At 37.3% G+C, this 12688-nt stretch overlaps 1 protein-coding gene across 1 annotated transcript in view; it reads left to right on the forward strand.

Moving 5' to 3' along the window:
• Positions 1 to 12688, forward strand: part of angpt1 (angiopoietin 1) — a 54295-nt gene that overhangs the window by 21650 nt on the left and 19957 nt on the right. Inside the window, exons 3-7 of the mRNA XM_068333670.1 lie at positions 1448 to 1603; positions 2263 to 2384; positions 3211 to 3443; positions 8920 to 9047; positions 10193 to 10294. Of these exons, the coding sequence (XP_068189771.1) occupies positions 1448 to 1603; positions 2263 to 2384; positions 3211 to 3443; positions 8920 to 9047; positions 10193 to 10294 (741 nt within the window). The remainder of the gene's footprint in view (positions 1 to 1447; positions 1604 to 2262; positions 2385 to 3210; positions 3444 to 8919; positions 9048 to 10192; positions 10295 to 12688) is intronic.

A 12688-nucleotide genomic window follows, 5' to 3' on the forward strand; every position in this document is an offset into this window, starting at 1 on the left:
GGTGATTTACACCGTGCAGTTTGTCTTTCCCCTCCAAAGGTGCCTACTGCGATTTCGTTTGTTGAGGAGACTGCAATGCAAAACAGCAAGGTCAAATTGATGGCTGAGAACCATTTCCAAAAGCGGTCAAATCTATGGTTCATTAATAGTCGCTGTCATTTATCATTACTTGATAATGGATTCCAGACTCACTGTTTAGTTTCTGATTCCTCTGGCCAGACCATTGGAGGTCGTCTGGAAAAGTAACACTGTATGTAGTTCAGTTAGGAGAGGCAGTTTAATGCCTGAAATCAACCTAAATACATTAAATTATTGAACAAGAAATGATATCATATCATGAGAAAGCTCGTTTGACTTGGCATAACTGAGCAAATGATCAAGAATTGGCTGTTTCTATCCCTTCTAGCAAAAGGATCACTCTGAAGTCTGGCAACTTGTGACAAGGAAGAAAATATGAGGTCTGTTTCCCTGAGAAAAGGCGGAATTTCTATTTGTTAGTTTTTGCTTGCGTATCTTTTAATCAAGGCGAATCTTGACCAACATATTTTAAAGATCAAGCGGACGAGAATCACCCCACTGGCCAGATAATATTAAATCATCTCAGTTTGTGTTCAGACTGAAAGTAAATCAGTGTATTATGTTAGCACTTAAAATCCAATCAAGCTAGATTTAGTTGTAAAACTTACAAGGTCTCCAACAATAAACAGATGAGCCCTGTCACATTAAATAATCTTATCAGATACAATGTGAGGTAAATATTGTACGAATGAGACACAAGGTACATGAAGTTAGACTTAATGCATCATCCCATGAAAAATTGGATAAAAAAAGAATAGCACAACAGAAAGATGGTCAATATAGACAATCCATATGAGACATCTGATCCAACATGGACCTCTATCTCCCTTTTGTCATTGTGTGTGTTCAGAAATCAAGATTAAAGGAATATCTTCAGAAAGGCTTCAGTGAATATCTGTTCATCTCAGCCTCTTCCAAAATGAGCTAACCACCTACATCTGGCTGTGTCTATGTTGGGTAAACCAATTCTTCACTTGAGTTCCTCTCCAGTGATGGAAAAAAAAAAAAAAAAAAGCTTTGTTTGTGATTTCTTCAGAAACCCATACCAGTGTTCCACCCATGGGATGTTTTTTGTTTTGTTTTTTTAAAGAGTAAAACCGTCATCCATTCTGATTGAGTTACATGATATGGTATCATTTAAAACTGCTTTCACCATGTGAAGACTTTTTTTTTTTTTTTTAAGATTTTGATGGAGTTTGTTAATTCACAGTGGGGGAATTATTATTAAAAAATATTAAACACACATGTAGGCATATTAATTTGAAATATATTCAACTCATGCAATACACAACTGTAATTGTTGATCCTGTAGCGTTGGAAGTTTCTTGTTAGTCTAATTTATTTTATTGTGACCTCTCATTTGACGCAGATTGAGAACTACATCAAAGAGAGCATGAAGACAGAGATGGCTCAGTTACAACAGAGTGCTGTTCACAATCACACGGCTGCCATGTTGGAAATGGGCACCAACCTTCTTTCTCAGACGGCTGAACAAACACGCAAGCTAACTGTCGTTGAGACACAGGTAAGATTGCAAACAGACACACACTAATGCTCTCAAGCATACTAAAGGTATATGCATTGCATTCACGTCCATCAATCCTTTGGTCCATTATGACCACTAAATGACCATAAATAACCATAAATAAGTTTTTTCACATTTAACTGCTCCAAAAGGGAAAAAAAAATAGTTAAAAGAGGATTGAACAAAGACACTACTGGTGATAAATATATGCCTATCCATTCTTCTGCTTGGTTTATTTGTCATGTTGACAAGATGGAAGTGATGAAAGTTCTTAACTTAGCAGCTGCTATTTTTGCTAAGCACCAAAATAAATAAGTGTTTGCAAACATAAGAAATGGGTATCAGCCTTTAAATATCTAAATATCAACATGTGTTGAGTGAACACTTGACAAAATGAAAACAGTTGGTGGTTGTTGTGTTCCTCAAATATCAAGTGTTTTGTTTTTTTTTTGGGGGGGGGGTTATGTGGATTTTTCTTCCACACTCTAAAAGCATTACAGTCAGTAATTTTCTCTTTTTTTACTTGTTAGTCTTGATAGTGCACAAACACATAGCCAGTATTACTTCAGTAAAGAATGCATATTACAAGATATAATATCATCTGAATGAATGAATGAATATCATCTGTTACTTTTCTACTCTATTCCTTATGGTGGCAGGTTCTGAATCAGACGTCCAGGCTTGAGATTCAACTTCTGGAAAACTCTCTTTCTACCAACAAGCTGGAAAAAGAGCTAATGGTCCAGACCAACGAGATAAACAAGCTGCATGACAAAAACAGGTACAACTTCAAACGAAACAGAAGCACACTTGATATCATCCATACTGCAAAAATGAACTGAAATAAATAAAGATAATTCAAATAAATCAAACTACTGAGAGTTCTGCTGATCTCTGAGAGGTTGTGTAAAATATCCAAACCTTGCTACCAGCTGCCACTGACCATTTTCCAAAGCAGTATGCAGTTGAATATACAAAAAGCACTACATAGGAAGCTTGTATTTTTCTGTGATGTTAAGTTAAAAGGTCCCAGACGTATGAGACTTTCCACTTTGGACCACTGTGCACATTTGTTGCGTAATCAGGCAATCAAAATGTGGCTTTTGGATCCATTTTTGTCTCCAAAGCTTGTTTTATATGGTGACTGGTCCCGTGAGACGGTTACTTGATGTAGTGTTTTAAAGCATTTGCTCCACATTTCTCATTACAATATCCATACCAACTCTGGAAACTCACTGGGAAAGAAGCAAACACAATTTTAATGGCTGTACTTTGACTTTTAAGCTATTGTCAAGGCGTAGGGGAATATATTCCTGAGGTCAATTTTCTTAAGCTTTAGCAGATTTGATATTATCGCTTCTTGTACAAAAACAAAATGTCCACCATCGGGGAAAATTTAGTCATTTAGATTTAATTCATTGATCCTTATTTGTAAAAAGGCATTTTCAGAGGTAGGCAATGACTAACCAGAAAAATAAAACAGCAACAGATATCCATTGAAATCATTAATTTATGATGAATGATTGTAATAAATAAACTAGATTGATTGACGCAAAATAATGATGATAGATAGATGTAAATGCTCTTCATCTTATCCTACCCTTCAGCCTTTTGGAAAAGAAGATGGTAGAAATGGAGATGCGACACCGTGAAGAACTGGAGACTCTAAAGCAGGAGAAGGGAAGTCTCCAGGCCCTGGTGGGAAGTCAGAGTGGAGTGATCAGAGAGCTGGAAGCCCAGCTGAGCCGGACCACAGGAAACAGCTCAGCGCTACAGAGGCAGCAGCAGGAGATGATGGATACCGTCCATAACCTGCTCAATCTCTGCTCCAAAGATGGAGGTAAGGTCAATGCAATCAAAGCCTGACAGAACAAGAGACTTAATTAAATTTCAAAAAAAAGTGTCATACCAGCTTGAAGTGCTTTTTGTCCTTTATAATTAAGCATTTGTTTAAAGGAGATGGGAACACTTGTTTGATAATCAATGTTAGATGGAAACTTTTACTGCAATCACCTAACTGCTGTTAGCTACTAAAAACATACTGTACATCATACTGTAGAACTCCCCAGGAAACACCATGAAGTTGACATTTGTAGCTTTGTTTAGAAAGAAAAAGATACTACAAGTATTCAAAGTGTTTACTGACTGCTCTTAAACTTGTAATTTTAGGCAAAGAGTTTTAGTGGATGCAGGTATTAAAATCAGTATTAAAATGAAGAATATCGGCTATCTTGTTGGCTCGAGTTTAGTCCTGTTCCATTCCAATTACTGAACCCTTGCACACTAACAGCATAATGTTGTAACACTGAGTATCAGGGTCACAGGGAGAATAAATGAGTCAAAATATCACGAGAAATTAGTTTAGTAATTTTCATATCATCACAAAACCATCAGCCGATGTATACATTTACATTTCTTTTATTTTCAAACCCTGAGACTAAATCAACAGTTCAGCTCAATCCAACTAACTGAAGAAAGTTTTATATTTATCATTCAGTGGAGAACACTTGTCATCATTTTTTGTTTGCTTATAGACATGGTCCAGAATGTGTCCACCCCAACTTGCAATGACCCTAACTGTAGAAAATGTCTTCTAAACTTGCCAAACCACAAATGCTAAAAAAGAAAGTCTTCAAACTGGCTGCGTGATTCGAAGAAGTGGGAGGCACAGTCAAGTTGTTTTGGATTTGTTCTGGTCAGATGTTAGAGCGTCAACATTTTTGATTTTACAACCCTCATGAAATTATAATGACAACAGTTCTAGAAACCTCACCCCATACAGAGAGACACAGGGACACACCATTAAGTGCAACATGAAGAAAGAAACATGGTTCTCATTGTAACCCGGTGTGATCCTGATAAAGGCCGTTTGTGCCGCTTATAAAACAGCATGATGTACTATTTTCCTTTCCTAAAGCCTGTGCACCCAGCTTAAATGGGACATCAAATAAAATTAGTTATGAAGTAGTAGGCCTGTAACCTTTCCTGTCTGGTCAAACCGAGTTAACTCATTTTCCTCTCTCAACCATTTATATATCAAGCCCTCTTGAACCCAACAGATCTTTTTGAGAACTTTTTGGCCTGCATAAGCACATGCAGGAAATCAAATAGGCCAAATTTTTATCCCGTATTTTACTGACTGCTATTTGGTAAGTGTGACAAAACTTTCTGTATGTTATACTTTTACAGTCTCGGTGTTGATAAAGCAGGATAGCAGCACCAGTCCCCCTGTCTGTGATTGGTGGATGTCCTAATGAGAGGTGATAGAAATACATTGTGGTCTCTTTTGCTCTGTGGTTGGTCCTTTCCTCTTTAACGTTGGTGTTGAAGGTTGTGGTGGCCACGCAGGTCAGAGGTCTCCCTTTTCTTCACTCCTACCTAAATACGTCAAACAGCAATAGCTCCTGGGGGAAGACTCGTCCAGAGGGGGTGAAAGAGGACATAGATATCAATGATAATGACGCACAGCAACTTTTTATTGACAGCATTTAAAACACAGAAGTGAGAGCTATTTTTTAGAAAGTTTTTTCTTTTTTTTTTGAGGGAGGGGATTAGTGTTTTCATGTGAAGAAATGCTTAGGATTTCATGTCATATACTGTATTTGTATCTGCTTCAGGCAGTCTTTTGAAAACATGGACTGAATGGACTTTCTAATATGCTGACAAATGAATGATGACAAATTTAGAGAAAACTGAATTTAGCTTTCATAAGTATAACATATCTTAAACCTTATATTTTCCCATTTTACCACAAATGTTCTAGAAATAATAGTTTGTAGCTTGTTTTTAACCACTGCAGACTTACTCAAAACTTTTTCATGTGGCCAGATGCAACAGTAGACGCTTGTTTACTTTGCAATCTTTACCCAAACCTCATTGGGGTGCAATGAGCCACAAAGTGTTATTAGCAGTAATTGGCATCAGGTTTGGAACTCAGGTCCAAAAAAAAAAAACCTGTCAAATATGATGTTTTATATGTTTTATGTTGTTCTGTAATCCAACAAAATCAAGGACATTTATCATTTTTACAGCTGCTAATTTATTTAAAGAGAGAAAAAAAAACCTACTCATTCATTCATTTATCCTCTGGACCACTTATACCGCGTTCGTGGGTCACGGGGGTCACTGGTGCGTATCCCAGCTGACTTACAGGAGAGAGGTGGGGACGCTCTTAGCACAACGCCAGTGCACTGTGTAGAAAACTATGTTAATAGTTAATACTTTACTATTTAAATAACAGTAGTCTGGATTTTACAGAATATAATGCTCTCATTTCATTGCTGTCACAATCAAAGTTCTGCAAAAGTATTATTCATTTATTATTATTTATTATTTATGGTCACTGATCAACAGATCTCTGCAATACTATCGTCATTAATTGTAATGTGTGCAATTTCATTGGAAGTCACTTATGAGACCTTTCTGAAAATATTTCTACACAAAGACCTTGACTCTTTTATTACATGTGGAGCTTGCAAACATTTGTGGTGCAAATGTTTTCCAGTCCTAAGTTGCATTCACGCTACCTTCTCGCAGTTACATGTTGAGACTGCCCACAGCAGCTGTTTGCAAGTAACACGAGTATGCTTTTTTTTCATTTGCTTTTCTAGTTCTGCTTTAAAGATGCACATTTTCTCCTAATGTTCACTTACGACATTCTGATCACTGGGTTACTGGAATGCGTTGTTGGGGATACAAATCACAGGCCACAAGATGCTGGATTTTGCCAGTTTAGGCAACTAAATACTTTGGTTAAATATGTGAGAATATAGTGGTTTTGGAAGAATATGCAGCTATGATGCAGCTTTGCTTGCATAATTCAACTCAGTGTTGATTTTCGTAGAATGTGTTACTTTTCCTAGATTTGTCGTACTCTTTCTGTAACCACAAAATTTAAATTGTGTATAATTTAGGTAAAATGCATTGAGGGGAAACAATTTTCACAGATGTGTTTCACACACAGCATATGCTCTATGTTGAATGTAATTCATACTAAATTTATTGCTCTTTCTGTTTGGAATGCATTACTCTGAACACTTCACACAATAACCATAATTCCTTTCACTTGTTCAGCAGGAACTGCATGTCATCGTTTGAAACTGTGGGAAATGGGTATTATTTTATGGTGCTATATGCATCCTTCTTATATTAATACACCAGAGAAAAGCGTTGGATTTTGTATGGAATCATTTAAACTCTCGGTGGCTTTCAGAGACTGATTATAGTCACATGGGAACTGTGATGTCTATGGAAGTCCATTTAGCTCCATTACTCACTCTCTTTAGTTCAAGTATTCGGGCTCATTTGGCAAGGGTACTGATTTATGCAAACACCCAAGCCCTGCTGATCTTTTCACATGAACCCCCTACTGAATACGAGTCCCTGCTGAACCACAAAATATTTGTCTGTAAACAAATAATATGACATAAATATTTTTTGAGCTGGGCAGCAAGCTGTTCAAGGGAGCAACACTAACACTAGAGCATCAGGTCCCTCACCAAATAAACTTTTGCCACAATGGGAGATTTCAAATGAGATTGTGAAATAATTGTTCACACGCTTACAGATTGAATACCAGAAAGTTCCCCTCTGACAATGATCTGGCCTCTAAAATGTGCGCCGCTGTCTCTCGGCTTGGGGTAAATTACCGCCTGACAGGACCACTCTTTGTTGTATTAGAATCTGGAGTGCACGGGCTTGCTCTGTCAACCTGTGACAGCAGGAGATTCTTGTCACTGACACTCAATACTTTGTCAAAATGCTCAGATAGTATACCTAAATAAGCGTTGTGTGTCCACAGGGAAGTTCTGTGCACAGAAGTGAAGGCCAAGGATCACTGACACATTTAACTTTTTCTTGACATCCTCTTTGACGCAACAATTCCAATAACAAAAACCAACGGTGTGAAAACGGAGATAAACCCCTTATATGGGAGGAAAATAGAGAGTAGGAAAAAAAAGAAAATCAGATGGAATTTCCATCACTATAACAAGGGCTTGGAAGGTAAATATAAACCACTTGTTATAACAGGAACTTGAAATTTATAGCTTGTAGTATTTTGTTCTTAGCCCCTTGCTTAGTTTCAAAATAGTGCTGCCATAATTATCTACAGATGGAAATGGATGCAGCTGGTCTGTCAAAGTCTGAGGGCTTCTCTCAAAGTGGGAGACCTTCCAATCAATAAACTGGTTTCCACTGGCTAATGAGTTAGTCACCCCCAGATTTTATCTGGTCGTTATAGTATACTCACAGTGAGACCTCACCCACCAGCTTCTGCCTGAGACTACGTATATACTCTCTCCCCTGACATGTACTGATTCATAAAAGGGATAAATAATCTTGTTAAAGATTTGTTTGTTTGATAATTTCCATAGTTTTCTGGCACAAGAGGTTACGTGGAGGGTAATCAATTAATAGCATGGACTGTTACACCACACCCTTAAACTGTCATCCATGTCTTTAAAAGCTCTATTTTTCTGGTATATCAGGTGTTTCATTGGTCACCTGGACTTTGTCATCCTGTCCATACAGCTCATTTACCTGTAATGCTTCTGACAGACAACTTGAATCAAGTTCAATCCAATTCTCATGGAACTTAGATGGATAAGAGTACAGTATGAACATTTGTGAATATACAATGGATGAAACAGTTGAATGTATTTAATGTCTGAGTTTGTTGATTACATATTGTAATGAGAGAGATGTTTGTTGATCCTGGGGGACGGGAATTTCACAAGGATATTGACTTCTACCCTTCATCCCTTTTTTTTTTTTTGGATGTTGTTGTTGATGTTGTAAATGTGATGAAGGTGTGAAGTCTGTTATATTAACATGTCCGAAAAAAATAAAATAAGTAAATAAAATAAATAACTTATGTGAATTTCCTCCAGATAAAATGTTCCTATTAGTCAAGATTAAAGAGTCAAGAGTAAAAATTAAATTATGACTTTTGATTTTCAGTGACATGGTCTTAGTATTTCAAAAAAAGTAATTCCACAAAAAATGACTAGTACTTGCAAACGGTTCCTAAACAAGGTATCATGTCAAAAAAAAGGATACAAAATAAAGTATATTAATTAACGAGGCACAAGGGTATGCTACCTGTTTTAACCTGCTGTACACTTTATGTTAACATAATTGTCAGCTGGCCCCAGGTCAAACCTCAAGTCATACACCTGAGACCACTACCAATCTTTTTTTTTTTTAGCAATGCTATTTGGAACTCCGGGTCTCCATGCAGGTTTATTAGATGTGTTGGATTCCTCTTAGTAGAACTTTAGAATCACGCCATCTATTTTTTTCCTTCCTACCCACAGCTGTGCCTAACAGTACAAAGGTCGTTGATGAGGAGAACAATTTCCGGGACTGTGCTGAACTGTACCAGGCTGGTTTCCACAAGAGTGGAGTTTTCACTATCCACATAAACCCCCAGGACACCAAAAAGGTATGAAACCACACTTTATACAGACAGCAGTAGACTGCAATGTAAAGATATCTGCCTTTTATCACTTTTTCATAATGGGTTTCACACACTTTCTCTCAGTTGAATTTGAGACTCACCTCTAAGTTAATAGGCCACCGCTGGACTGATGAGTGACAATGATGGGTGCTAACTGCTGTAGGGATATTGAGAGCTGAAAATACACTTGGCAGCTTCTCAGGGATTTAGCAGGGGGAGAGGTGTGAAAATGGGGCAACACTGAACTGATTAGGCCGTTGACATTTGTGTAGATGCGGGTATTTGTGTGTTTAACCTTTATGCAAGCCTCACACTTCTTGATTGTTGGGAGTAAATAAAGTGCAGAGTAATTAGTGTTTCCATCAAGTATTGTATCAGAAAAGGTTGATAGAAGCTTAAAATATTGACAAAGTCTATGAATTACATTTATTTAAAGAATGACTTGCACTCAGTGAAAGATAGATGAATATATACTCTATGTATGTATTTGTAAAAGAAATATTAGGATTAGATTTCTTTTTAAAAATCAAGTTCAGATGAACTTAAAGGTCAGTTTTGGGATAAGTGATTCTGTCAGGAATACTTTGTTAATCATACCCAGGCTGCATCCATGTATGTTCAGCTGTGTGGGCTAGCTGAGGTGAGAGACCCTCTCCAGTCCACCCTGGGGTCTCCTCCTAAAAACAAAGAGGAACACTTGGACAGAGCACCAGCCTTGCATTATCAGCTTACGCACACAGCGGTCCGAGGTTAAGGGCCACGTTACACCGAGGACCTCGCCTTTGATCCTGAGGTATTGAGACAGTCTGATGAGGAATATCTCCTGGGAGCTGGTGAGGGACAAGGAGACACTGATTAAGCGAGAGGAGGACACAGATATGTTGCATTCCCAAAGATGATTCATCATGCAAGATGGGAAAAAAAGGAGTGTCTGATACCAAAGCATTGTCCTAATAGCCTTCAATTGTTTTTTAATCCCGGCTGAGAGTTACTTTGGATGTTGGAATCGTTAGAATGCATCTTCTGCACCCTGAAAATATGTGCAGAGACCTAGGGGTGCTGTAAGCATTCCTTTACACTCATAAATATGTTTTCCCACCCTCCTCTGCTTTCTCTCATCATTTGTGTAGGTGTATTGTGACATGGAAACAGCCGGCGGTGGATGGACGGTCATCCAACACAGACAAGACGGCAGTGTGGACTTCCAAAGAACATGGAAGGAGTACAAGATGGTGCGAAAAAAACAAATTACTCTCGATGAAAAGCAACACGATAGTAATAAATAATCCTGTGAAAGCAACGTATGCGGGCTTGCACACATCAAAAGTCAGAAAATGCATATACATTAAGCATAAATTGCAAAAATGTGCAATGAGTTCAGCATCCTTTTTTGAAAAAAACACATTTCAACAGAGAGGTCATAATAGATGTGTGTGATTTTTGGTCTGATTGAACATGTTGAAAATTAAGACCCATCAGGGTCCACTGATCCAAGACCATTTTAAATGTTTCAGCCAAATATCATTCATCCTCAGGAGTCCCCTCTCCTTGTCTGTCTTTACACATGAAATATCGTCAAGGATATCTGCGAGTTGCTCTGCTCCTCAGCTGAGGTCTCAGTGACACGCAGTTATTTTCCTTCTTTTCTAACAGGAAATTATTACCTAAATGTAAAAACAATACATTTGTTTAGTCTCTATAGCGCTGAGCCAACTCTTTCATCTGTTTGTCATCAAGGAGAGATCTATGTGGGTGTTTTTTTTACTGCGAGTGTTAACATTTTTAACGTAAGTTGTGTTTAGACAGTAAATTGGATTTGTTATTGCTGGCACTGGTGTTGGATATGTTTGCCATGTAAGTCACCTGTGTATACCCTGAACTAGCTGTCAGCTTGTTGTCAAATGGACTATCACTCTGTCTGCTGTAATCGGCCTATGGGTTCCACATGAATTATTTCTTTCACTCTTAATGTACAATGTACCAGTAAATGGGAGAGAAAGACTTATAAATGGGGGAACTCCAAAGCTCGATCAACTAAAAGTGCTTAACTGACATTGAATGCTGAAATAAACCAAAAAGATTTCAAAAAAAAAAATATGTGAAACCTAAAAATTAAGCATCAGTAAGACGGAAATGGAAGCCCTTCATTTTTAAGCAGGTGTTACAGGTTGCATTATATTGCATGAGTACACTCATGAACCTTGGCTTGATATTCATAAAACGATCGAATGGCTTCTTGGTAAACAAATTTATCCTGAAACATACTGAAGATGGTTTTATTGTATAATCATTCTTTATTGTGTTAGTCAGTTTTTTTCGCTTTTGATCAACTTGTATGTGCACACAAATGTAATGTGACACTTGGAAATTAATCATATCTTACATTTTATTTTATTCTGAGCCCATGAAGAAGTTTAGCAAAAGGAACATTGTGTTCCCATTAAAATGTTATCATGAGAACATCTACTGATGCAGGAAAATCAACATGTCATAACACATCACAGGCAATATTCTAAGTTATTTTCACAACCCACACCTTTAATTTGTTGGCATGTGAAAATGATGCCTGGAGAGCAAACATTCCCGATCATTACTGCTAAAAATTTAGTGAAGCATAGAAATTAGCAGTTTAACTCATTACCTGTAATTAGACCTATGGGGGTAAAAAAAAAACACATTTTAGTTACTTATTTAAATTTATTTGAAGGAACTGTTGGTTTTATGTAATAGACAGGTACAAGAACAGATTAACTGAACATTTCAAAATTCAGAAACCCAGCAAGGACAATATGTTGCCTGGTTTCAATGTGTGAATAACTTGTGAATAATAATAACAACGATAAAAAAATAGTTATGCAACAGTGACTACAAAATATCCTTAGGGACAAATACATGCTTTTTTTTTTCAATTTATCTGGCAACATAATGAAAGAATCTCTAAACAGACTGTTTTTTGTTTTTGTTTCACAAGACAGTCATCAAAAAGTCATACCTTTACAGTTTAAAAAAGACCTTTAAAAACGTATTATTCAAAGCTGACGGACACAAAACTCAACACATTGAGTTTTGTTTCTGTCAAAACTCAACACATGGTTCGTCACACTGTGACAACTATTCAACAACTCTGATTTAGTTGAAATGAAATTGAATTCACCAGTAGATCTGAAAATATTGGGAGAGGCAGCTATCAGGGATGTCATTAGGGAAAACAGCTTGAAGAGTTTGGGCTTTGCTTTCTTGCAGTATTGACTTTTGTCAATACTTTTGATCCCTGGGCGATGTAAATTAAGTGGCAATGCTGCACCTCCTGACTGATTAGTATTTGGTCGGTAATAAAATTTTGGAACAAGAACCACAATTAATGTAATAAATTAATTTCAGTTTTACAAAGGGTGGGTTCTCATTTGGGTGTCCCCCACTTCTCGCCCGTAGCGAGCTGAGATTGACACCAGCAGACCCATGACCCGTAAGACAGATAATTAGTTATTGAAGAGAGAAAAGTGATCGATTTATATCAACTGTACCAATACAAAGGAATTTTAGAGGTGTAACTAAAATGCTATCCTCCTATGTGTGACAAGCTCTCCATCATTTTCATCGTCTATATCTGAGTGGTGAAGATCAAG

The sequence above is a fragment of the Antennarius striatus genome, chromosome 14, assembly GCF_040054535.1.
Source record: "Antennarius striatus isolate MH-2024 chromosome 14, ASM4005453v1, whole genome shotgun sequence".
NCBI lineage: Eukaryota > Metazoa > Chordata > Actinopteri > Lophiiformes > Antennariidae > Antennarius > Antennarius striatus.